The sequence below is a fragment of the Nannospalax galili genome, unplaced genomic scaffold (genome assembly GCF_000622305.1).
Source record: "Nannospalax galili isolate Female #2095 unplaced genomic scaffold, S.galili_v1.0 scaffold265, whole genome shotgun sequence".
Lineage (NCBI taxonomy): Eukaryota > Metazoa > Chordata > Mammalia > Rodentia > Spalacidae > Nannospalax > Nannospalax galili.
Window position 1 is genome coordinate 228316 of NW_008353747.1, and position 27165 is coordinate 255480.

At 42.5% G+C, this 27165-nt stretch overlaps 1 protein-coding gene and 1 pseudogene across 1 annotated transcript; one reads left to right on the forward strand and one right to left on the reverse strand.

Annotated features, from left to right (window-relative positions):
* The first annotated feature begins 4828 nt into the window (after positions 1-4828).
* LOC115067339 lies at positions 4829-4945 on the forward strand (annotated as a pseudogene).
* Positions 4946-20772: 15827 nt separating this feature from the next.
* On the reverse strand, positions 20773-26844 carry Atp5mg (ATP synthase membrane subunit g). The gene is made up of 3 exons (XM_008850894.3): positions 26692-26844; positions 22434-22594; positions 20773-20970 (listed from the first exon to the last, which is right to left on the reverse strand). Exons 1-3 carry the CDS (start codon positions 26741-26743, stop codon positions 20872-20874), a joined length of 312 nt encoding a protein of 103 aa, XP_008849116.1. The 5' UTR covers positions 26744-26844; the 3' UTR covers positions 20773-20871.
* Positions 26845-27165: the final 321 nt, after the last annotated feature.

The window sequence follows — 27165 nt, forward strand, 5'->3', positions numbered from 1 at the left end:
CTAACAACTAACTAGCTAACTAGCTAGCTAGCTAGCTAACTAACTAACTAACTAACTAACTAACTAACTAACTACTCTCCAAAGGCAATCTAGTAGCTCTGCCATGGATGGCTCCACTCAGCTGGCCCTTCTCCATCTTCTAGATGGTTCTTTGTCAGCCTCGTTTCTCTGTCCTTCGACCTTACACATTGGTGTGTCTGTGTCATTTCTCACATTCTCTTGGTGATCTCATGGATTTAACTACTACCCAGGCTGCAGAGCACCATAACTGCTACCCCAAACCACCCAGTGGCCTTAGCCTCTTGCATCCAAGTGCTTTAAGCATTTCCGTTCTAATTACTTGTTAGGTTGCATGACTCACCCATGTGGGTTCCTCAAGGGCAAGAATAGTTTCTTGGTTATCTTTATCTCTGCTCCTCCAGGCAAATTGTTCTTGGTAGGTCTGCTTCCTAGGTGTTCACAGTCTAGCAAAGGGAAACACACAATAACTAAGTAGATGAGGTCAGCTGGTGATGGTGACGAGGGCTCTGTGAGTGGGATAAAGACAGGAGGAGGTTGATAAGAATGGCCAGGATTTGGGCAAAGGGATTGTTTGAAGGAAATGAGAAAGTCAAATGATGTCTCAGGGAAGAGTTCCATGAATAAATCAACACACACAGAAGCCCTGAGGTATGACAAGTTCTGTGGGGTCTTTGGGTGACAACACAGAGAGAGACCAGTGTGGCTGGATATAGTGAGATGAATGATGGGATTCATGGTTAGAAATGGGGTGAGTGAGGGATGGGGATGGTTTCACACTTTACCAGGACTTAAAATTAAGTGAGGGTTCTGAATAGAAGGCCAATAAACTATAATGACACTTTGAAAGGATCACTCTGGCTGCTGTCAAGGATTGTCAAAAGAAGGATTAGAACTTAGTAGAGTGCCTCACTTGGTAGAATGCTTCCCTGGGTTTGATCCCCAGTACTGTTTGAACTGGATGGACATGGGGCATAAACCTGTAATCTCATCACTTGGGAAGTAGAGGCAGGAGGATTGCCCCAATTTAGAGGATAACTTGGTCTACATAGCGAGTTCCAGGCCAGCCAGGGTTATATAAACAAAAAAACAAGAATATTTTCTAAGAATAAGGCAAAGGTGACTTGGGAGAGAACAGTAATAAGGTTACTACAGTGGTCCAGGTGAGAGATGATGGGGCCTTGGCTAGGGTGGTACTTGGGGAGGGGTTTGGGAAATTGTCAGATGCCAGAGATTTTAATTTTTTATTTCATTTATTTATTTACTTATTATATGCATATGGGAGTGCTACCACTTGGGTGTGGAAGCCAGAGGACAACAGGTTGGTTTCAGTTTCCTTCCACCATGTTAGTCCCAGGGACTGAACTTGGGTTTTTGGGCATGGTAGCAAGTGTCTTTACCTGCTGAGCCATCTCTCTGGCCGCAGATGCAGGAGATATTTTGATGCTTGAATAAGATTTGCTGATGTATTAAATGTAATGGGTGAAAGAGGGGAAACAAGAGAGGAATGAATAAATGAACAGAAGTGTGTGTGTGTGTGTGTGTGTGTGTGTGTGTGTGTGATTACCAGGGTGATCAGATCAGAAAACAGGTAAGAGAGAAACATTAACAGAAGCAGTAGAAGAAAGATTTAAAATAGCCTCACTGAACACCTCCATTCACTAGTAGAGAAAACATAGGTCCTTCCTGTGAGAGTTCAGTGAAAGTTTCTAATGGTTTGTTTTGTTTTTAAAAGAAATTTGGATAGAGAGACTTGATCCCACCTGTTATCTTAAAGAGAAGGACTGAGGAAAGGGAAAGAACCAGATGTGGTAACACATTGGTGATTCCAGCATCCTAGAAAGACAGAGGCAGGTGGATATGGAGTCTGAGACTAGCCTAGGATACACAGAGTTCAAAGTCAGCCTGTGCTACAGAGCAAGACCTTGTTTCAGAACAAAACAAACATAAAACAGAGGAAAGAAAAATGGCTTAATGAAGATAGGGGCAAGTTTCTGAAAACAGCCAGCTGTATTCACAGCCACGCTTCCTCACCAGCTTCCAGTACTCTTTAAGCTACTATCATCTGACTTTGAAAGAACTATCACCAGACACAAATGATTTTCTTTCCTATTTTATCATTGTATTTATTTGGTTCTTATGAGACAGAGTCTTGGGGCCTAGGCTGACCTGTACTTGCTGTGTAGTTCAGGATGGTCTCAGATTTATGACCCTGTTGTCTCAGCTTCCTGAGTGCTGGGATGATAGACGTGAGCTACCATGCCCAGGTACACACCAGTGATTTTCCTTTCTCTCTTTATCTAATTGTAAGAATTACATTTTAGGAGCTGGAGAATTGGTTCAGTGGTTAAGAGTACTGGCTGCTCTTGCAGAGGACCCAGGTTTGATTCCCAGTGAAATGGGGAAGAAAGAGCATCCCCTAGAGGGTTCTTAGTCTCCTTTGTAAAAGAATTTAAGAATGAACTCAAATGGAAGTTTTAGGACAATTTTATTAAATTTTTTTAAGGAAAATCCTCAGGGCAGGTGAGCTGGTAATCTTGAGAGCTGCCTTAAGGAGGAGAATGGAGGGGAGAAGGAAAGAAATTCATGAAGCCATGCAAGTTTAGAGCCTTCATGGAGGTTGGATACATGATGACTGGCAGCCACATGTCTGGGGGAAGGAAGCTTTAGAGAAAAAGTGAAGAAATACAAGATGCTGGAGCATCCCAAAGCATTAGAGAAAGCATGTTTAGAAAGGGGATATGAAGAAGAAAAAGAGAGACTATGCTTTTCTGAAAGCGGGCAGACTTACAGAGAGCTACATGTCTGTGGCTGGGTCCAGGTTGGAAAAGTTCACTAGTTCATTAACACACAGATATTCTGCCCATCAATTTAGCATGACTTAAGATGAACCCACCTTCCTAGGGGTGGTTTTATGACAAAAGGTGGGTTTTCCAACAGATAGACTAGAGATTTTATAGTCTTAACTAAGTAATCTTATGGGGCTATTTACTACTCTAACACCAGTACTCACATGGCAGCCAACAACCATCCGTAACTCCAGTTCCAAGGGATCCGATGCCCTCTTCTGACCTCCGAAGGCATTGCATAACATGGGTGCACTTACATACAAGTTGGCAATACACTTATACACAGAAAATAAAAATAATAAATAAAATATTTAAAATTTTAATTAAAAAAATAATATGACTCTGAGAAACCACCATTTAGGAATGGACATAGGGAGAGAAGCTAGTGAAGGGATTTGAGATGGAAAGTTTGGAGAAGTAGGAGGAAGAACTGGAGAGACAGAGGTCAAAGAAACAAAAGGGTGGGAAAGTTTCCAGGAAGTCAGCAATGCTGTGAAAATCCAAATACATTATGAACTGAAAAGTGCCATTAGCCTCGGCAAATAGATCACTTGTGAAGCTGGCAAAATAGCTCAGCCAGTGAAAGTGCCTGCCACCAGCCTGACAACCTGAGTTTGATCACCAGGACCTACATGGTGGAAAGAGAGAATTGACTACTACAAGTTGTCCTCTGACACTACACACACACACACACGCACACACACACACACACACACGTGCACGCACACACACATACATGTACACACACAAATTAAAATGTAATTTTAAAAAATTAAAAAAAATTTATGTATATGAGTGTATTGCCTGATTGTAGGTAAGTGCACCTGTGTCATGCAATGCCTGCAGAGGTCAGAAGAGGATGGTGGATTCCTTGAAACTGGAGTTACAGATGTTTGTTAGCTGCCATGTGGGCGCTGGGAATCGAAGCTGGGTCCTCTGCAAGAGCAGCCAGTGCTTTTATCTGCTGAGGCCCAGAGTCACATTCTTGGCCTTCCTTATTTTCATGATTTTATTCATTTATTCAAATCCTGAATGCTTCCTATTGCCAGTAGAGTATTAAGTGCTGGGGATACAGCAATAGCAACATAAATAAACCAACGAAAAGCCTTCTCCCTCAGCTTAGGATTCCTTCCTAAACACCTCATCTATTCTCAAGGTGGTTGTGATTTCCAAGATGACATGTCCAGCAATGAAGCCTGCTTTGAATTGCAGACACACATGACCACTACTTTGTTGAGCATCTTTACGTATATTTCCCTAAACTGGATTCCTCTTTGCACTGGAGCTTCTCTTTCTGTGGTTCCCTCTTGTAATACCCCGTCAGGTATTCCTGTTGTTCCCTCAGTAGTTTTCAGTGTTGTGTTTTGAGATCAAACTTCTTAAAATGAAAATTCGACTGTATTCTTCCCATCTTTAATATAGTTTATCATGTGGGGTGTGGTGGCACATGCCTTTAATCCCAGCACTCAGGAGGCGGAGGCAGACAGATCTCTGTGAGTTCAAGGCCAGCCTGGTCTACATAGTGAGTTCCAGGACAGCTGGGGCTACAGGGAGACCCTGTCTCAAAAAGACCAAAAAAGAAAAAAAAAGTTTATCATTCCTTATCTTCTTCTTAGTCTAACTCTCCCTCATTCTTTGCCTCCAAGACACATCTACTCTGTGTCTCTGCCTTGCTGAATGACTCTGACTCTCTTGTCTGATCCCACTTTGGTGCACATTCCTGCTGTCCAATGTGCACTTTTCCTTCTTGTCCTCTCAGCTGACTTCTAGTTGTCATTCTTTACATCCCAGCCTTCCTTAGCCTCTCCTGTGTATGCATCTCTAGCCAGCAAAGCAGACTTCTACTGTTGGTCTCTGCACCGTATCTTGCACTTAAATAGTTTATTTAGTTTGCTGCCTCTTCCATTGGACTGAAGCTCCTTAGGGACAGAAAACATGGAGCTGTGTGTAAGAAATAAGACAGGATGGAAAAGGCCCTTGGGCCTAACAACATACATACTGTTACAGCTGGGTCTAACAACATGCATATACAGTTAAGGCACTGCCACCTACTCTGTAGCATCTAACCACGGTTTCTCCCCTGTCCTATATACCTATGAGATATACATGGACCTAAGGCTCTCTAAGTTAGTCTTAGATAGCCTTTAGCTACTGCTGGGGGATGTAGCTCAGCGATAGAGCACTTGATAGGTATGTGTGAGTCCTAGGCTTAATCCCTAGTAATGAAAAAAACAAAAACAAAAACAAACTGGCAACCATCAAGGAAACATGCTTTTTAAAATTTATTTATTTGTCTGGGTATGGTAGCACAGGCCTTTAGTCCCAGCACTCGGGAGGCAGAGGCAAGCAGATCTCTGTGAATTCAAGGCCAGCCTGGTCTACATAGTGAGTTCTAGGACAGCTGGGGCTACAGAGAGACCCTGTCTCAAAAAGACCAAAAACATTTTTTTTTTAAATTTATTTGTTCTGGTTCTTTTACATAGAATCTCACAGTCTAGGTTTCTCTGGCTGGTTTAGAACTCCCTCTACAGCCAAGGCTGGCCTCAGACTCATAGTAACCCTCCTGTTTTAGCCTTCCAAGAACTAAGATTATAGACATGTACCACCATGCCATGTCAGGAAGCATATTTTATAAGGCTTCAGGACAGAGAGCTGGTAAGATGGCTCAATGGGTAAAGGCAGTTGCCATGCAATCTTAGCTACCTGAGTTCAATCTCCAGAACCCACGGTGGAAGTAGGGAACTGACTTCTGAAAGTCATTCTCTAATCTGCATACATGTGCTATGGTATACATACACCACTCCCCAACAGTAATAATAAAAATAAATAAAATAAATATAATAAAACTTCAGATGGGGATGGGGAGATGACTCAGGGGGTAAGAGCAGTTGAGAAAGTATGAGGACCTGAGTTTGAATCCCCATCACCTACATAAAAAGCCAGATGTGGCTGTGTGCATGCCTGAAACCCCAGCACTGTAGGCAGAGACAGGAGGATTACTAGGGCCAGCTGGCTGCCAGCCTAGCTCCAGCTTCAGCGAAGAGATCCTGTCTCAAGGGAATAAAATGGCGAGTGATTAAGCAAGATACTTGATGTCCTCCTCTGGCCTCTGTGTGCATACTCTACACATACAATACATATATACACTGCACACACAAACACACACAGACACATCCACATACACCCACACACCAGAAACAAAACAAAACAAAATAAATCAACCTTCCAAATCACAAGCAGTTAATCTGATATATCAAGAATCTGATAATTTGTTGAACATTTAAATAAATGAACAAATGAGAATCGGGGGGTGAATAGAAAGAGAGAAAGGGAGGCTGGACAGGAAGAGACTGGAGTGGAAATGGAAAATAGTTTTGGAAAGTACGTTCCTATGTTCCTCTGGGGAAGGAGAAAAGAGAGAACAGGAGAAGGTGTAAGTAATCAGGAGCAGGTGAAGGGGAGACAATTGAAGAAGTTTGTGCTGGAGTCTCTGATTTCTCTTTTTTTAAATTTCATTTACCATTTTTATTTTATGTGTATGTGTGTATTGCCTGCATGTAGGTAAGTGCACCCGTGTCATGCAATGCCCATGGAAGTCAGAAGAGGCTGTCGGATCCCCTGGGACTGGAGTTACAGACAGTTGTTAGCTGCCACATGGGTGCTGGGATTCAAACCCGGGTCCTCTGCAAGAACAACCAGTGTTCTTAACTGCTGAGCCATTTCTCCAGCCCCTCTGATTTCTTTTTACAGTGGAAGGTAAGGTATTTCTTTTTCTTTTCTTTTTTTCTCTTTTTGGTCTTTTTGAGACAGGGTCTCTCTATAGTCCCAGCTGGCCTGAAACTCACTATGTAGACCAGGCTGGCCTAGAACTCAGAGATCTGCCTGCTTCTGCCTCCCAAGTGCTGGGATTAAAGGTGTGCACCACCATGCCTGGCTCCTTCTTCTTTTTTCAAAAACATTGCACACCAGTAGAAGTACGAAAGAACGTCTATGAATATCAACTTTCGTACCTTTAAAATTCTTTGGCCAGGGACTGGAGAGATGGCTCAGTGGTTAAGAGCACTGGCTGCTCTTGCAGAGGGCCTGGGTTCAATTCTTAGCACCCAATGGTGACTCACAATTATCTGTAACTCCAGTTCTAGGGGATCCAATGACCTCTTCTGGCCTCCTTAGGCATTGCATGCATGTGCTGCACTTACATACAGATAGGCAAAACATTCATATGCATACACTTTTTAAAGTAAAAAAACCACAAAAAATAAAATAAAATTCTTGGTCCAGGCAGAGTGGTGCATACAGGAATTCTAGCACTTGAGAGGTGGAAACATAATGAAAGGGAGTTCAAGGCCAGCCTTGATCTCATAGCAAATTCCAGGCCAGCCCCTGTTACCTGAGACACTGTTGCAATAAGTAAATAAAAAGTAAGTAAATAAATAAAATTCTTGATTATGTTCTTTAATCTGCCAACTTCACCTCTTGCAAAATTGTGAAGACCAATGAGGTCATATAGGGTAGGGCTTTGAGTGCTTTACATAAGTAGCAATGAACCTATTGATCATCAATTAAATTTGACCTCAAATCCATCCAGTTGAAAATTATTTCTGAGTCTGCAAGATGGCTCAGTAGGTAAAGACACTTGCTGCCAAGCAGAATGACCTGACTTTGATCCCCAGATCCCACTTGGTAGGAGAAAAGAACTGATTCCTGAAAGTTGTCTTCTGGCCTCCACACATGTGCCATGGCATGCATGTGCCCCTGCCCCCCGCCCCATAATAAATAAATGTAATAAAATTTTTTTAAAAAAGAATATTTCTAATTTCTGAAGCCACCCCCATTTTTATCATTTCTTTTCATTATTCCTTTTATTGTCATTGATTCAGTTCTAGGAATTGGAAGCATTTTGTTTGCTTCCAAATTATTTTGAAAAAGTTCACTAGACCTATCATTACCAAGTAATGTTTGCTTTATTTTTAAAATACAAGTTTAATGGGGATAAAACTGAGCAGTATTATTCCCAAATGAGACACCTATCTTTGCATGTGTCATACTTAAGTCTAACAATATGATCAAGATTCCTTGAAGCCACCTAGTCAGTTCTCTTAGACTGACAGGACTATAGTTCAGTTGATCAATTTAGAACAAAAAAATTTTTTTTTTGTCTTTTTGAGACAGGGTCTCCCTGTAGCTCCAGCTCTCCTGGAACTCACTATGTAGACCAGCTGGCCTTGAACTCACAGAGATCTACCTGCCTCTGCCTCCTGAGTGCCGGGACTAAAGGCGTGGGCCACCACAAATTTTTATCCATAGATGGGCTGGAAAATCTAGGTGAGGATTAAGGTCATGGCCAAGGTACAGGAGGAGGAGGAAGTCTGAGTTAATTATAACCTAGGTTCTGCAGTCTTAATTCCAGGAAGCTGTCCCTTAGCTAGGTGGACAATTTGTTGATTGAGGGATATTCTCAGAGGTGTTAGAAGCTACCAGTTCTTGAGTTCTGAGATGAGTTCCCATAAGGAACAGTGTCAGTGTTAAAAGATTACAGATATGCCACTTGAAAAGGGCTTTGAGCAAGGATTTTGTTATTTTCTTTCCAAGAATCATAACTGGCCTGAAAGATTTCCCCAAAGTTCTCATTCTCAAGACCAGTTGGGTAAAGGTATTTTGGAATGTTTTTGTTGTTAACTTTTTGTTGTTGTTTAAAGGGCCAAGCATAGAATCCAGAGCTTTGCATATACTAGGCAAGCACTCTACCACTAAGCTACATTCCTAGTCCCTTGACATGTTTTTTTAAATTTATTTTTATTTTACTTATTTTATTTTGTTATTACTATTTTGCTTTGTTTTTGAAGACAGTGTCTCCCTGTAGCCACAGCTGGCCTGGAACTCGCTATGTAAACCAGGTTAACCTCAGTCTCACTGAGACCCACCTACCTCTGCCTCTTGCCCGAATGTTGGAATTAAAGACATACACCACCATGCCCAGCTAATTTTAATTTTTTAAATGTATATGAGTGTTTTGCCTATATGTATGCAAGTGTGCTAAGTGCATGCAATGCCTGAGGAGGCCAGAAGAAGGCATCAGAGCCCTGGAACTGGAGTTACATATCGATGATTGTTAGACACCATGTAGATTCTGGGAACTGAACCTGGGTCCTCTGGAAGAGCAACAAGTGCTCTTAACCTCTGGACTATCTCTCCATCTCCCCTTGACATGTTTTTAAATATATACTACAATGCATACATTGTATTTGTTTTTAATTGTTTGTGTGTGTGTAGGCATGTGAGTGTTATAGCATGTATATGTGTAGAGGTCAGAGGACAACTTGAGAGAGTTGTTTCTCTTTCTACCATGTGTATTCCAGGGATTGAACTCAGGTCATTAGGCTTGGCCACAAGCACTTTACCCACTGAGCCATCTCACCAGCCCCCATGGCATTTCCTTGTTAATGTCTAGACTTTAAAATTACCACTGCTGGGCATGGTAGGCACATGCCTTTAGTCCCAGTACTTGGGAGGCAGAGGCAGGAGATCTCTGTGAGTTCAAGGCCAGTCTGGTCTACATAGAGAGTTCTAGACCAGCTGGGGCTACAGGGAGACCCTATCTCAAAAAGACGAAAAATAAAAATAAAAAATAAAATAAAATTACTACCATTTCACAGTAGATACACATATCTAAATGTCACATAGTACTCTGTAAATACCTATAATATATATTTTTGGTCTTTTTGAGATGGGGTCTCCCTGTAGCCCCAGCTGGCCTGGAACTCACTATGAAGACCAGGCTAGCCTTGAACTCATAGAGATCCACCTGCCTCTGCCTCCCTCTCTCTCCCAAGTGCTGGGATTAAAGATGCATGCCAATGATTTAAAAAAAAAAGACATGCACCACCATGCCCGGCTACCTATAATATTTTTATGTATCAGTTCAAAATAATTTGATTAAAAATATAGCAGTGAATAATTGTATAAAAACATACTTACTGAGCTGGGTGTTGTGGCACACACCTTTAGGCCATCTGGGTCTACTGGGAGACCTTTTTGGTCAAAAAGACCAAAAAAATTATATATATATATATATATATATATATATGTATATATACTCACTGGTACAGAAAGACTCATTGTTTTTTCTAATAACGCTGAGATGTTGGCGCATGTGTCTAATCTGTATGTACCTGATTATTACTAGTCATAGTCAGTTGCACTCAGATCCTTGGCACCTGTGTAACCATAAGAAATGGCCATCAAAATACCAGTCAAAGACTTCATACTCTTTGTTTTTTGAGACAGGGTCTCCCTGGGCCCCAGCTGACCTAGAACTCTCTATGTAGACCCAACTGGTCTCAATCTCACAGAGATCCACCTGCCTCTGCCTCCTGAGTGTTGGGATTAAAGGCATGCACCACCACACCTGGCCCAAGGACTTCGTGTGTGTGTGTGTGTGTGTGTGTGTGTGTAGATTCGTGTTTGTGGACATGTGTGTAGAGGCTAGAGGTGAGCCTTGGGTGTTTATTCTTCAGGAGCTGTCTACTGTTTTTGTTTTATTTTGTTGTTATTTTTTAATTTGTTTTTGAGACAGGGTCTCTCACTGGTCTTTAACTTGCCAAGTAGGTTAGACTGGCTGGTCAGCAAGGATCTGCCTGTCTGTCTCCTCAGCACTGAGATTACAAGTACATGCCACCATTCTCAGCTTTTAAAAAATTTTTATTTTTGTTTATTTTATGTGTATGAATGTTTTGTCTGTACGTATGTGTCATGTAATGCCTGCAGAGGACAGAAGAGAGTGTTGGATCCCCTGGAACTGGAGTTATACAGACAGTTGTTAGCTGCCATGTGGGTGTTGGGAACTGAACCCTGGTCCTCTAGAAGAGCAGTAAGTGCTCTTAACGGTTGAGCCATCTCTCCAGCCCCCATACATGGCTTTTTAAAGTGGGTGCTAGGTATTGAACTCAGGTCCTTATGTTTTCAGGGCAAGCACTTCACTGACTGAATTGTCTCCCCAGATCTAAGACTTCATACTCTCTAACACAAAAATGTAAGCCTGGGCCAGGCATGGTGGCTCACCCCTCAAATCTCTGTAATTGGATGTCTGAAGCAGGAGGATTGCTGTGAGGTCAGCATGGCTACACAGTGAGGCCCTAGCTCTATAAACAAAACAAGCAAACAACAAGAAAAAGAAAAAGCTGAGCATGGGTGGTATGTGCCTGTAATCTCAGCTCTTAAGAAACAGACACAAGAGAATCACTGCAAGCCTGAGGCCAGTCTGATGTACCATAGTGAGCTATAGTCTGAGCTACAGAATGAGACCCTTTCTAAAAAAAACAAAAACAAAAACAAAAACAAAACTTTAAATAGTTAAAAAAAAAAAAGGCGAGTTGGGGCTGGAGAGATGGCTCAGCAAGGTTAAGAGCACTGACTGCTCTTGCAGAGGACCTGGGTTTTCTTCCCAGCACCCACATGGCAGCTACGAGCCATCCATAACTCCAGTTCCAGGGGAATCTGATGCCCTCTTCCGACCTCTGCAGCATTGCATGACATGGGTGCACTCACATACATGCAGGCAACACACTCATACACATAAAATAAAAATAATAAAGAAAATATTTTTAAAAAAATTTAAAATGGCTGATAAACAAATGAAAACATGTTTAACTTGGTTATTAACTGGGAATTGCAGAATAAAACCAGCAGGATACAATTACATACCTACCAGAATGTCTAAAACTAGCGACAACTGCCGTGCTGGCAAAGATGTGGAGCACTGGTGATCTCCATGTGCTGCTGATGGGAGTGCAAATTGATTTGTATCCTTTGGCCTTACCACAAGTAATTCTGAGAGATTTACTACTTGGTTCTTAGAGGCACTTCCTTGTGGAAAGGGTGGCTGGTGGGGGGCAGTGGGGTCAGATGGTGATGGTTGAGCAAACAAACTCAAGGGTCCCAAATTGAGGGCTATTTGGCTTCAATGTTTATCTTCAGTGCAGTGGGGGTGAAGTTTGGATCCCAGTGTGAAATGAAAATTAGCTTTCCATTGTAGGCTGTGGTAGTAACTTGGATATCATATAATATACCAGCATGTGTAAAGTACACAGAACTGTAGCAAGGTTCAAAGCAGAGGAATGACTGAGCCCCACTCTTGACTTAATGTTTACTTGATCATTATTGCTTCCATTTTTCCCACCAGTCTTGGGATTACATGGCTTTCCCTCCATTACTGAGTGTCACTAAAATTGGTAAGTGCTCTTTCGTTACCTTGTAATTCATGGTATCCTAGAAATATGTATTTATTTTTGTTTGTTTTGTTTGAGACAGGATCTTACTATGTATCCCTGGCTGGCCTGGAATTCACTTTGTAGACCAGGTTAATGTGGAACTTGCTATGATCCTCCTGCCTCTGCCTTTAGAGTGCTGGGAGTATAGGTGTGTAACACCATACTTGGCTTATTCGCTTGTTTTATTGAGTTCCCTACTGTCTTGAAACTCAAGAGTGAGATGACATCAAGGGAAAAATGCAGACTGTCCTTAGGGAAAATAGTAGCTATTTTAACAAGCAAGCTATAATTCCAAACTACACAACAGTTTAATTGCTTTTGGATTTGACAACACTGGAATGCATTAAAATTTGGAGGTGTCACCCAAGAAACTAAGATATAATACTCATCAGAACCCATCTATAGGTTGCATGTTCAAATCCTGTAAGGAAAAGTGTGCTGCTGGAAACCTATTTGTGTTTCATTTAGCTGTACTGAGGGTGTACCTTAAATCCAGGCTTGACAAAGAGCAGCTAGATGATCAGTTTTTGAGATGTTCCAGGAATTTTCTGAATTAATATTCCATAGGGCTTTTATAAAGGCTCTTCAGCTGCCCACCTCTTGGCTCTTATTTCTTTGCCCATAGGCAAAAGCATCCTGCTCTAACAGAGTCCAGTAGAGAAGCACACTGAATCAGGATCCAAATCTCTGAGTGCTGGAGGTTGAGATGCAGAAGTGACTCAGCTGGTACCAGCTCAGGAGCAGTCTTAGCCTGCAGGCCTTCAGGAAGTGAGTCCCCCAGGCTTGCATCTCCCTCTGTGGCAAACTGCCACCAAGCTCTGCTGTTTATCAGCCCAGTACCAAACACAGTAAGTAGAACCTGCTTTTCTCATTGTTTGAAAACCTACTCTACACAAGCCAGCTAATGAGATAGGCTAGGATTGCAAAGGTGAATTAGATACAATACCTTCCTTAAGAAGCTTACTGATTAGGAAGGGAAATAAGTGTAAATATAGCATTAGAGAAAAATGACACAGGCTCCAAGAGGCATCCATAAGAGGGCCAAGGAAAGCAGTTTGGGAGATCAGAAAAGACTTCTCAAAAGAAGTAATTAGCTGGTTTTGAAGGCAGAACAGAGATGTGCCAAGTAGAAGGGGCCAGGACCAAAGGCAGAAGAAACAGTATTTCTAGAGTCTGGATTCCTGAATGGATAAATCAATTCTATTCACCACATTTGCACTGAGTAACTTTTGTGTGCTTACAGCTTGGGATCTGAAGCATCTAGAACAGGCAAAGTGTACCACTTACTGTGGTTGGTACTGGGCAGATTCACGGCAGGGCTTATGGCAGTTTGCCACAGAGTGAGATGCAGGCCTGGGGCCTCTCTCAAGGCTGAGACTGCTCCTGAGCTGGTGCCCGCTGAGTCACTCCTGCATCTATATTTACATGGGTGCAAGCAGTGGTAGGTGGGTAGCTGATGTTTCGGAAGTGGAAGTTCTCCAATTGCCTACATTTTCTTAGTCAAGTAGGAAGCAAGATCATCTGTTGATGGAAATAATCATGGCCTAAAGAAGAGAGATGCAGTTTTATGGTTGACAGGTATTACGAAGTGCTGTCTTAAGATTCTGATTAGGAACAGAAAAAGAGATGTTTATAATACAAAAAATTTCAGTTGTTTTCTCCAGCTCCATTCAGCTTCATGGGTAAGCAGAGAGCAATTAGACTTGTATTAAGCCAAGGATGTGGTTTTGGTAAGTGAGTCCATGGTGAGAGGCAAGGAAGTTGAAAGTGCATACGAAAGAATGGTAACCATAGACTATGGACTATAAATAAGCTGGGAAAGTGGGGAAAGGTCAAGGTCAGGAGGATCAATTTGCTCTTGGAAATAGTGAATTCATATGAATGCACTTGGATATTTGAGGGAATGTGTGGGTAGGTGATTAGAACGAGAGATGTTTTAGGTAGTAAGATGGGGAGCAGTGCTCAAGGAAGGGGAAAGATAATTGTTGGGAGCTTGTAGAGAAACTGAGAGGCTGTTGGATGATTTATGAATGCTTCTCAAAGTTAAGCTTCAGAATTACACAAACAGCTAAACACAGATTGCAAGTTCCTATTCCGAGTTTCTTGGATAGAGCCTGGGAACTTTTATTTCTAAGATCCTTGGTGAGGGTGCTTGCTGTGAAACCTGCTGATTTGAGTTCAATCCCTGAAACTCACATGGTAGGAGACAATCAATTCTTCCATGTTGTCCTCTGACCTCCACATGGCATGCCACTGCATGTGTCCCATGAGCATGTGTGTTACACAAATAAATGTTAGAAAGTAAAGATGTTTGGTGATAGCCTGCTGCTGTGACCAGGGACCATGCTTTGGAGATCACTGACCCATGCGCATGCTGAAATTTCCAAGCAGTGTTATAGAGTGATAGTGAACCAGGAGACAAAATAGCCAAGAGATAAAGGGGTGGGACCTGGTGACTGGTAGAAAACTGCGACAATCAGGGGCAGTGGTATACAATCAAATGACATTCTAAGATTTTTTTTTTTTGGCCTTTTTGAGACAGGGTCTCCCTGAAGCCCCAGCTGTCCTGGAACTCACTATGTAGACCAGGCTGGCCTTGAACTTACAGCTGTGATGAACTACAATATTTTTTTTTGGTCTTTTGAGACAGGGTCTCCCTGTAGCCCAAGCTGGCCTAGAACTCACTATGTAGACCAGGCTGGCCTTGAGCTTACAGAGATCCGCCTGCCTCTGCCTCCTGAGTGCTGGGATTAAAGGTGTGCGCCACCATGCCCAGCTCAATGTAAGATTTAAAACCTGGGTTTTCATGAGAACTGGTTAGAAATTGTATGGCTGAAACAATATTTGCTATCAAAAATGAGATTAAGGCAAAGCCAAAGGTAGATTGTCAAGGGCCGTGTGATGGTGTTCCATAGCATGGGAGCCTTCCGTGTGGTAAGGCCCATCTCTGGTAGATTGCCATGATACACATCACAATAGTGACTGCAATCCTAATGATTCATGTCTTGGTAGAGATAAAAAACCAACACTGATTAGGAAATAAGAAGTCCTGTAAAGCTATATACTATTTTACAGAGGGTTAGGAAAACTATCTAAGAGACAATAAATCTTAACTTGATAGTAGCACAAAACAGAATTGAATCTGTAAGGAAAATATTACAGAAGGCCAGTGGAAATACACATCAGGGAGGTCTACAAGGGGGTCACGAGGAAAGTCAGGGTTACACCAGGGATCACAACACCGGGCCAAGTCATGCTTTCATTGCTTACTACTCACAGGGTTCTAGCCAATCCTTACTGTTTCTCCTGCTCAGCTCTTGACCTGTTAGATATATCCCATATGCCATGTGTCTTAGAGAAAGTGGAGGGCTAAATGAGATGGTGCAAGTGGTTTGAAAATATAAATAGCTATACATAAGACATAAAAGAAAGGAATACAGGGAAGACTATATGTGTATGTGTGCACATGAATGCAGTGCCTGTGGAGGCCAGAAGAGGGCGTCAGATCCCCTGCAGCTGGATTTACAGGTAGCTGTGAACCAGGTACTGAAGTTGGGTCATCTGAAAGAGAAGTACATGCTTTTACTCAGTGAGCCATCTTTCCAGGCCCAGGATTTAGGCATGTAAGAGATGAGGGAGGTTAATTATCCAAAGACAGAGCAGGGGATTAAATACACGGCATGGAGTCTCTCTCTCTCTCTCTCTCTCTCTCTCTCTCTCTCTCTCTCTCTGAGGATCAAACCCAGGGCCTTATTCATTCTAGGCAGGTGCTCTACTGCTGAGCTACACCCCCAACCTTTGTTTTCTTGGAAACAGGGTCTTGTTTTGTAGTCCAGGCTGGCTTCAAATTTGTGATGGTCCTGCTTCTACCTCCTAAGAGCTAGGATGACAAGTGTGTAGCAAACATGCTTAGCTTCACATGAAATCATGAAAAAGTCAACAAAAAACCTTTGCTGTTTATTGACATTTATGTTGAAAGAACTTATTTCTATAAATGATTCCTTAGGAATCACAGCTTTGGACCATAGGGACTGATACTGCTGTAACTGAACTTTAGAAACTATATATAGTCTTCCCTCTCATGATGTCTACTACTCTCTGTATTTACCGAGGAAAATGCAGGGCCATATGCACTTTCACATGTGCCCCCATGCATTTCTCTCCTAGCTTTTGTTACAGGAAATTGAAATTGTCTGTTGATAGTGTGACTTGTCAAAATCTTTTTTTCAGTTTTTCCTTCACTGTCTTGCAAATGGTGGGTGTACCCTCCCCGAGTGCTTGGGATCAAACTCAGGGCCTTGTGTATGCTAGGCAAGCACTGTCACTGAGCTACCTTCTCAGCCCAATAGTGCAATAATTCTTTTCTCTTTCTGAGACAGGGTCTCACTATGTAGCTTAAAATAGCATTGAACTGGCTGTGTAACCAAGCTGGCCTTGAACTCTTGATCCTCGTGCATTAGTTGCAGAGTCCTAGGCTTATAGGAGTGGGCCACTGCACCTGGCTGAGTGCAATTAGTTTTTGTTTTTTAAATATTTTATTATTTTTATTTTTGTGCGTATGTCTGCATGTGTGTAAGTATACCTGTCATGCAATGCCCATGGAGGTCAGAAGAGGGCATTGGATTCCCCTGGAACTAGAGTTATGGATGGTTGTTAGCTGCCACAGGGGTGCTGGAAATTGAACCTGGGTCCCCCCCAGTAAGAGCAGTCAATGCTCTTAACCACTGAGCCATCTCTACAGCTGTGCAATTAGTTTTTTTGATACAGGGTCTCATGTGTCCCAGTCTGACCTGAATTATGTAGTTTAAGGACAGCCTTAAACTTCTGATTCTCTTGCTTCCACCTCACATGCTGGGACTACAGTCACATGCCACAGGCCTGGTTTATATAACCCTGGGGATTGAACCCAGGGCTACATGCATGCTAGGCAGGAATTCTAACAGCTGAGCTATACCCAGTCCAAGTCCAACCCTAGCTGGCCTGGAACTCTACGTAGACCACAGTGGCCTTTATTTTACAGATATTTGCCTGCCGCGAGTGCTGAGAGATTAAGGGCATGGACCACCATGCCCAGCTCAAGTCCAATCTTTTTTTTTTTTTTTTTTTTTAAATATATGTGGAGGGTATGGGCGAGGGGTGATGTGGGTATTCACATGTGGAGGCTTGGTGGCAAGTGCTTTTATCCACTGAGGTGTAGCTCAGGCTGTCCTCAAACTTGTGATCCTCTTGCCTAGGCCTCTTTAGTGTATCCTGCAGGCATGTACTACAACCAAGCAGTATAATTCTCAAAATGGCATGAAAGGTATTTCATGATCTGCTCCCCACCATGTTTTGGCTTACCTTCTCAGTACTTCCTACAAACCAGCTCCTCACACTGCTATTCCTTCAGAACCTCCAGTAAGCTAGGATTTTTTTTTTTTTTTGGAGGGGGGGTGTTGACAAGGTTTCACATATCCAAGGCTGGCTTTGAACTTGCTATGTAACTATGACCTTGACCTCTTTATCATCCTGATCTACTTCTCTCACAAAGATTTTCCTGCCTCTATGCCCAGATAACTCTCCTCAAAAACTAGACTAAGCTCTCAGAACAGTCTTATGTTTCCACTGATTAGGAAGAGACTGGAATTTAGTTGATGCATACTGATCTACAAGACTGGGCATGGTGGTGCACACTTTTAATACCAGTACTCAGGAGACAGAGGCAGGTGGATCTCTGTGAGATCAAGGCCAGCCTGGTCTACATAGTGAGTTCCAGGCCAGCTGGGGCTGTAGGAAGAAAGGCCCTGTCTCAAAGACAGAACGCCCCCCTCAAAGCCCAAAACAAACAATAACTACTGATCTACAATGAAATAGCCAAAAGCAATCACTCACCATTCACCAATTCTTGTTAAAATAACCTATGCAGCTCTCTGCAAGAGGCACGACACGTAGAATCAATGAAGGCAAAAAGCCTGGTGAAGTGGTGAAGTCCAGGCATATACACGGAATCAAAGGTGATATCAGAGGTGTGTTGTAGGGGAAAGGAAGATGTAGAGATGTTGGAATTGTTTACTTTGAGGACTTTCTGATATGACTGCATGGCTTAGGAAAGTAATATTACAGGGCTGGAGAGATGGCTCAACGGTTAAGAACACTGGTTGTTCTTGCAGAAGACCCAGGTTCGAATCCCAGCACCCACATGGCAGCTAACAACTGTTGGTAATGCCAGTTCCAGGGGATCCGATGGCCTCTTCTGTCCTCCACGGGCATTGCACAACATGGGTGCACTTCTCTACATGCAGGCAATGCACTCGTACACATAAAATAAAAATAATATTTAAAAAAGTAACATTACATATTCTCAATCACCCAGGCTCATAGGTTATAGCTACCACTAGCCAACTCCACACCTCTGCTATTTTTTTTCTTGTTTAGTAGTCACATGAAAAATACACCCAAATCATATCTTCGCAGTCTTGCCATTTGTATTTTAGGTTATTGGATATGCTTAGAGACAAGGCAGTTTCAGTTTTGGTTACCCATGTTACTACAGAAGCAGAAGTTGGGCACTAATTACTTCAGATTTTGAAGGAGCAACAGTCTCTATATCTTGTTGCCTACCTCCTAGAAAAGCTGGGCCCTCCACTATGAAAAGGAACAGGCCTCCAAATGCAGGATGAAAGGACAGAGCCAGACCACTACTGAAGGATCAATGCTATACAGTGCACCACAATGCTTTCCGGAGAAGTGTGCAACCAGCTCTGGTTACCAGCAGCAGGCACTGCACATTCTGCTGTAGAAACACACCACCAGGTTGACCACTAAGGTCTGCAGCAAAAGCCAAAGAATGATCCTCAACAAATGGCTCCAGAAGGTGAAGTGATGCGAACTGATCATTATTTCAGGATATCCCATACTACTCAGACCTTGGAACACCTGGTCAGAATTATTTATTAGAACTTTTCTTTTTGCAAAGTTCTAAAAATCATAAAACCAGGTGGATTAATAAGACATCCCCAAATTAGATTCGAAACCGTACACAGTGGCTCTAATTCACCATCCTACTGTTAAGATGTTACATATATCTAGGACCACCACCCTGCTATTCTTTCTTGGGGAGGCAAATTTTCTACAGAAATGTGAAAAGGGTCGGTCTTTCTGTGATTGTAGCAAAGAGAAAACAATCTAATTTTCTGTTTTGTAGCAACCAACTAAAAAAATTTTGTTTTGACTTTTTGCCTGCATAAGTGTACCATGTGTATGCAGTGCCCATGAAGGCCAGAAGAGGGAACTGGATGCCCTGGAACTGGAGTTATGGATGGCTGTTAGCCACTCTGTAGATGGTGGGAACTGAATGTAGGTCCTCTCCAAGAGTAGCCAGTGCTATTCTTTTTTCTCCCCCAGGGAAAAACATGTATTGGGTTTTTTAGTTTGCTTTCAATTGCTGTGACAAAACACTCTGGCCAATAACAACTTGGAGAGGAAAAGGTTTATTTGGCTTACATCTCCTGGGAGCCTAAGGTAAGGAACCCAGGGCAGGAACCTGAGGCAGGAGCTGGAGCACAGGCCATGGAGGAATGCTGCTTACTGGCTTGCTCCCCTGGCCCATGCTCAGGTTGCTTTCTTATACCATGCAGAACAACTGCTCAGGGATGCAACTGCCCAGAGTGGGCTGGACCCTCTCATATCACTCAAAAATCAAGAAACTACTCCACAGATATGGTCACAAATCAGTCCAGAGGAAATTCCTCAACTGAGGTTCCCTCTACCCAGGTGTGTATCAAGCTGACAATTAAAGCTATCTAGCACATTGGGTGTGATGTTAAAAGACATTACAGTGGAGGAAGAGTGGAAGACAGAAAAGCTTCTTGAACTAACCCTAGGAGAGTCATTAAAAAGCTTATTTATATAGCCAGAGAGCTTGTCATGCTTATCTGGGGATTGTAATTCCACTAGAGCTATTCTTAACCTTCGAGTCATCTCTCCAACCCCCTACTAGGAATGTTTTTTAAAAAGAGGGTCTCATGCAACTCAAGCTGGCCTTAAATTCCTGACCTTCCTGGCTTTGTCTCCCAAGTGCTAGGATTATAAGTGTGCCACTTTGCCTACCACACATTTCATTTTGGGGACAGGGTTTCATTATGTTGCCCAGGCTGGTCTTGAACTCCTTGGCTCAAGTAACCTTCTTGCTTCAGTCTTCTGAGCTACTGAGTATGTGCCAGTACATTTGATTTTGTGTGTACGTGTGTGTGTTTTGAGGAGTAGGTGGGAAAGGAGTCCTTTTTTTTTTTTTTTTTTTGAGACAGAGTCTCACTATATAACCCTAGAAAGTCTGGAAATACATAGACCAAGCTGGCTTCAAATCTGTAGCAACTGTCCTATCTCTATCTCCCAACTGCTAGGTATAGACACTGTGCCTGTTTCTTTAGGTCTTCCAACTTTTCTGGAAACGAAGCTTAAGGGTATGTTTTAAACCTTCAAATTAAAATGTTATCCTCATATATTCATGTGGCAAGTTGTCATTCACATCTATATTTTCTAATTTCCAGTTAAACATGTGCATTTAGACCTATGTTACTGTAACAAAGCCAAAGACAATGCAACTTACTATCAGGAAAACCTAGACCTTCTATGTAGTATTTGACAGAGAACACTGCTATTCAACAGATCTTATTTTATTCAGATAGTAGTCTGACCACACATGGTCCAAGAACATTCAAATAAATCAAATAGAATCAGATATTAAAGACTGGTCTTCAAACATCATAGCCAACGATGCCACGCTTGCCTATGATCTCTCCGATATAAAACCACATCCACACTTCAGTAGCCACCAAACCGTTCAGCATAGCTTCCTGAAAAAGAAAAAGTACAAATTTATTATTTTTATTTTATGTGAATGAGTGTATTGCCTGCACGTATGTGAGTGCACCTGTGTCGTGCAATGCTGCAGGGGTCAGAAGAGGCCTTCGGATTCTCCTGGAACTGGAGTTAAGAATGGTTCGTAGCCACCATGTGGGTGCTGGGAATCGAACCCAGGTCCTTTGCAAGAGCAGTCAGTGATCTTAACTGCTAAGCCATCTCTCCAGCCCCCCAAAAGTACAAATTTTAAGGAAAACTAATTTAGAACCATTCTTTCTCAGGACTGGCAAAGAATATAAAGATGCTATTGAAACTACAGAACAGTTTTAGCCAAAGCCAAGAATTACAGATGCTAACTTTGTTCAACTTCTGAGAACCCTTGAACTTTCAATTTTGTAAGGCAAGTAGGCCTGACCTTATAAATTCTTTCAAAGGAATCTTTAAAGACCTGAACTGACTTAACCCTTTCATTATTAAGTTTATGAGACACTTTATGGGCCCTAAAACAACCCATACCCTGGAAATGGCTCACACATTTAGACAGGGCATTCACAGGAGGGTTTGTCTCTGAATAGCCATTTCTGTCTGGCCAAAGAAAATCTGCTCAAAGATGAAGCCCTCTGCCTTCCCCTTGACGCTTCATCCACTTCATTTCCACTTATTTGGTTTAACTCTTTCCAAGTATTCAGTCTTCAGTCTCACAAGTCAACATCTTATGGTTCTGGTGAAAAAAAAAAAAGAAAAACAAAACAAAAAAACCAATACATGGTTCCAGAAAGCATTGTTTCATGCAAGCAAAAACATGGATCTAAAAATGCTAGTGGGAAAAAATATCTTTCCACAACAAAATTGGGCTAAAAAGCAGAAGGATTCCTGGAGGTACATGTTCTCCTATTAGGCCAGAGGCTACTGGATATCTGAAAAACACCATATTTCCCAAGTGCAAGTTCTAGAGCTAGCAATTATTAGTTGTTTAGGCTTTTTGTATCCTGTGCTATGATCAAGTATATTTATAATTAAACTTCCAGTTTCTTATGGTCTTTAATCTATATGTAAAAACTCAGATTTTGATATTTTTCTTCCGCCTAATATAATTCAAGAGGTCTTTGGCTGAATTGGGGATAATTCCAGGACTAAAATAAAAGCAGTCATCCTATTTTAATAGACTAGCTAACATTAGAAAGGAAAACAAAGGCTCCCAGTTATTCAATATGCTCACCTTTGTGTCAAAAGACAACAACCAAACCAAAACCAGACATAGCTAAATTACCACTACCCAGATGACAAAATGAGAAAAGTAGATGCCTTTCTTGGCACTCAGAAAAGAGATTATCTTTCATTATATTGGACTCTGCCTTACCAGAAAACACATATACTTATCAAAACAATAACAAGAAAATATCCCAAAGGAAGACATTTTCTGTCATGAGCATGTTTTTATGTAGCCCATAGTTACCTTAACTGTGAGCTGTTTGAAGCTACCAGTTTTAGCACTTTCGATTACTTTTTTCAGGCTCTGAATAGCTTTAGGGATCTCAGCAGGGGTTGGGGGAACCAGCTCAACCCTGGCGTAATGCCAAAATGTGGCCAATCGAGGCTTCGAGTAAGTCACAGCAGCTGGAAAACAAAACAAAACAAAACACCCAGGATGAACTCACTAGAGATCGAAAGAAGCAGATGTGTGGGCTGGACACAAATATTTATTCATGCATTACATTCATTCACTGCTTGGACCAAATGTTCACCCAGTGTGAAAAGTCAAAGCTGCTGCTCCCTGGTAACAAGAGGCTTTTAAAGATGCAAAGCACCTGTGTCACAGGACGTTCAATCAGGCAGGAAGCTAGAAGCACATTCATTTATGCCAGAACTGCACTCGTGGCAGTAAGTACTGCTACTCACTTTTGAATGGCGAATCTAATGAACTGAAAAGTTATAGTAGCTGGATTTAAAAACAAAGACAGCAGCAATTTCTCTGTTTCAGATTTTGAAGAGAAGGTATCCAGAAGGGGAAGAAGCTATGTAGAATGGCACTCTTACTACAACATGGGCCACAAAGCCAGATGGAATCATACCAATTAGTAATCATTTTTGGTGCCCTCATCAATATGTGATGATTAAATCTTTCTCTAACCAGAGGACAGCTGCTCCCCTTTCAAAAACAGCACTAATAACAAAAATTAACCCTACTTGTATTGTTAAGAGCAGTTAAAACTAGAATCTACTACTAAGATGAAATTCCTTAAGGTATTTACTATTTTCTTCTTTTTTTTTTGGGTCGTTTGGGAGACAGGGTCTTCCTGTAGCCCCAGCTGTCCTGGAACTATGTAGACCAGGCTGGCCTTGAACTCAAGAGATCCACCTGCCTCTGCCTCCCAAGTGCTGGGATTAAAGGCGTGTGCCACCACGCCCGGCCTGGTATTTACTATTTTAAATCAATGACCAGCAAGAGAAATAACAAAACCAACATGGGGTCTAGGAATGTAGCCCAGTGGCACAGCATTCCTGGGTTGAAGCTGTGGCAGAGAGAGATAGAGGGGGACAGAAATGGAGGGAGAGAGGGAGAGGAAAAATCCGGTGCTACTACATTAGAATTGGAGATATCCTTAGCTTAGCATAGATGTGCAAGGTGGATTCAGAGACAATCATTTATAAACACAGATTAACATACAAATGCATGCCTCTCCCAATATAGACATATGTCTGAATATCTGTCCACTGCAAGGACTTTAAAACAATGACTTAGTAGCTAGAAACAAACCCAGCACTTAGATAGTAATTTGTGGACTCCATTGTCTACAAATAAAAGGAACTCCTTGGAGAAACAACCAGTTCTAAGGCTAGGCAGACAAAAGAAAAGATTAATCTGAAGCATCTTTAGGACCAGAAAATAAGGAGTACGTCAAAGAGGCTAGGGTACCACGCTAAAAGGGCTACAAGATGAGCAAGGCTAAGATAATCAAGTCTGAGCAATAAATTAGATAGCATTGGCTATGTGAAGCATGAAATAAATGTAAACGAGTCCTTACAATATGTGACTGGAAAATAAACAGATGGGGAAGAGCCAACTCTTAGAGACTTCCACTTAACATACGTAGACATTCCCTCCTACAGAGATGGACCCAATTGCCACTCCAGCCATAAACCCTCCTGCCTCAGCTACTTGCTTCTAAAGAATGGTGCAGACACAAAAAGAAGACATGAGGCTGACCAGGGTTCTGACACTGTCAAATAAAGTTATTTTCAGAGGTCAAAAAAAAAGACATCAAGCAGGAGAGGGACTTGTTGAGGAGAGGTCCAACAGGAGAGGGAGGGCAATGAGATGGGGTAGGGGTGTCAAATGACTCAAGTCACTATATAAATGTATGAAACTGTTAATGAAATTTTTTGGGGGGGGGTACAGAAAGGGAAACCAACAATTTCACAGTGGAGAATCCTATCAAACACTACTCCAACCAAGGGACAGGCATGAATATCATGTACCTCCTACTATGTGATCAGGGTAGCTCATCTCTGTGATTTTTCTTCCCCTTAGACGCCACAGTTCCAGACTAATTATAAAAGAAACCCAAGATAAATGCAGTCTGAGAATGTTCCTAAGGTATCTAGGTGGTTGATGACATCATGAAAGGTAAGGAAAGGCTGGACACTGTCACAAGAAAGAGGAGACTGGGGAAGACATGACAACTAATAAAGTCACACCGTAGACTGGAACCTACATTTTAAAGATTTTAATGGAAAAACTGGTGAAATGTAAACAAAATCTACAGCTTAGTTAAGGGGAGAAAAATCAGGCTCTAATCTTTCTGGGGCAGTCTGATGATAAGGTTACTTCTTTTTTTTTTTTTTTGGCCTTTTTGAGACAGGGTCTTCCTGTAGCCCCAGCTGGCCTGGAACTATGTAGACCAGGCTGGCCTTGAACTCACAGAGATCCTCCTGCCTCTGCCTCCCGAGTGCTGGGATTAAAGGCGTGCGCCACCATGCCTGGCTGGTTACTTATTTCTTTTTAAGAGAGATTTATTTGTATTTTTAATTACATGTCTGTGTACATCTGCATATGCGTGCAGGTATCCATGGAGGCCAGAGGCCTTGGATCTCCCTGAAGCTGGTGTTACAGGTGGTTGTGGGTGCTGGGAACAGAACTGGGGTCCTCTGGTAGGCAGTATGTGCCCTTAGCTGCTGAGCTACCTCTCCAGCTCAAAAGTTACTTACTTCTATATCCCCCCAAGGTGGCTAAGAGATAGCAAATCCTTTATCAAGCCTTTAACACTCACATTTAATGCACCAATCTATGGTTTAAAGCAAAATCCATTTAACATTCTGGCTTCACCAGAGTTCTGTTTTTTCAGTACTTTTGGAAGAATAACAAGGTTATCTTCCAATAACTGGGTATAATTACCACAATTACTCACAAGGAAAGGATTATGTGTTTCATGACAAAAATTTATTTTGGTAATGTTTTTCCTTTTAAGTTTTATCACCAAAACCAGTTTTAAATTCTCCAATCTGAACTACCTAAAAGGATGTGAAAATTATACTGCTAGGGAAAAAATTCAGCATAAAATATTAAAAAATTATACCTCAAAACATTAGAGTCTAAATACTAAAGCCTTCCCTTTGTATTTCTGTAATACCATGGCACTGTGTAACAGAAAGCATGATCATCTTAGTACAATGGCAGTTGAAAAGGAGAAATTCTTTGGTGAAAAGTGCAAAACATCTCACTAGAAGAGTGGGGTTCTTTAGGAAGAGGGAATCAAGTAATGTCCGCTACTGTAAGTTCTTCAGTTAAGGAATGGCTGGTCATGGAGGGAAGGGAGGAGAGAATAATAAAATATCCAAACAGACAGAAGAGGCTCCAAAGCATCACAATACGGAAATCTAAGGGAGAAATGGGAATTTAACTTCTCCCATGGGTAATACAACGAATAACCTGTTACTCAGAAGGTCTGTGACTATTCAGTGCTGTTCTGAAATACAGCAGTCTGACAGACTCTTCAAACCAAACAACCCCACGCACGGCAAACCAGGATAAAGACGACTATTAACTCGAATGATTTCTAAGCCTTGTGGGGCAGGGCTATTCATCCAGACGTTCTAATTTCCCTCCGAAAGATGCAAAAACCTCAAGGATCTGACTAGGACGGTAAGCAAATCCAACCTTCAAAACGCTCACTCATCTTTAAGCATGTATGTATGTATTTTTTTTCTTTTTGAGGCAGGGTCTCCCTGTAGTCCCAGTTGGCCTGGAATTCACGTATGTATGTATGTATATATTTTTGAAAGAGGGGTCTCCCTGTAGCCCCTGCTGGTCAGGAACTCACTGTGTAGACCAGGCTGGCCTCGATCTCATAGAGATCCGCCTGCTTCTGCCTTCCAAGCACTGGGACTAAAGGCTTGCGCCACCACGCCGGGCCTTGTTAAGCATTTCTGCTGACGGATGTTCAGATGCTCAGTGGAGAAGTAGACCACCCGATGAGGCCTAATTTGTGGCCTTGACTGTTTCCGCCCTTCCCAGTTGTCCTAACGCGGTAAGGGGACGTCCGGGCGGGCAAGGTCGGGCTTTCACACGACCCTCACACGGTCGCGGTTACAGCAGCGGGTGCGCGGCGCGAAGCGGCTGCAGCCAGGCAGGGCCGGGCCTCACAGCCTCGGCTCCCCCGCCTCCTGCCGGCCGCTTGGCACCCGCACCCCGTCTTCCCCGAGGCCTCGCTCACCGTTCAGCAGGGCCGGGGCCTTCTGAGCCAGACTGCGGACAAACTGGGCCATGGTCCCCGACGAAAGTCCGTGTTCCCGAGCGGCCGGCTGAATGTCACCCCCGGAAGGACCCACGGCAGGACCCCGGCCCCCGTTCCAAGGTCAGGCTGCCTCCCTCCGTGCCTGTCCGCAACATTCACATAACCGAGGGTTCGCGGGACCCAGTCAACAGTTTATTTTTTTCAGTCAAAGGAAGAAAATGAGTACGAAAAGATATTAGAGACCGTGCGAATAGTGGGATTCTGTATGGAACAGGCATTGCCTGGGGCAGCCCAGTCGTGGCGGCCCGGAAGACACGCTAGGCGGGGAAATGCACATGCGCCGGGGATTTTCTTGGCGCCGATCTCCGTGTTTTTTTTTGTTTTTTTTTTTTTTTTTTTGCGTAGGACGTTTTTGTAGCTTTTCAGAGAATGTGGAAATCGGGGCGTCACTGA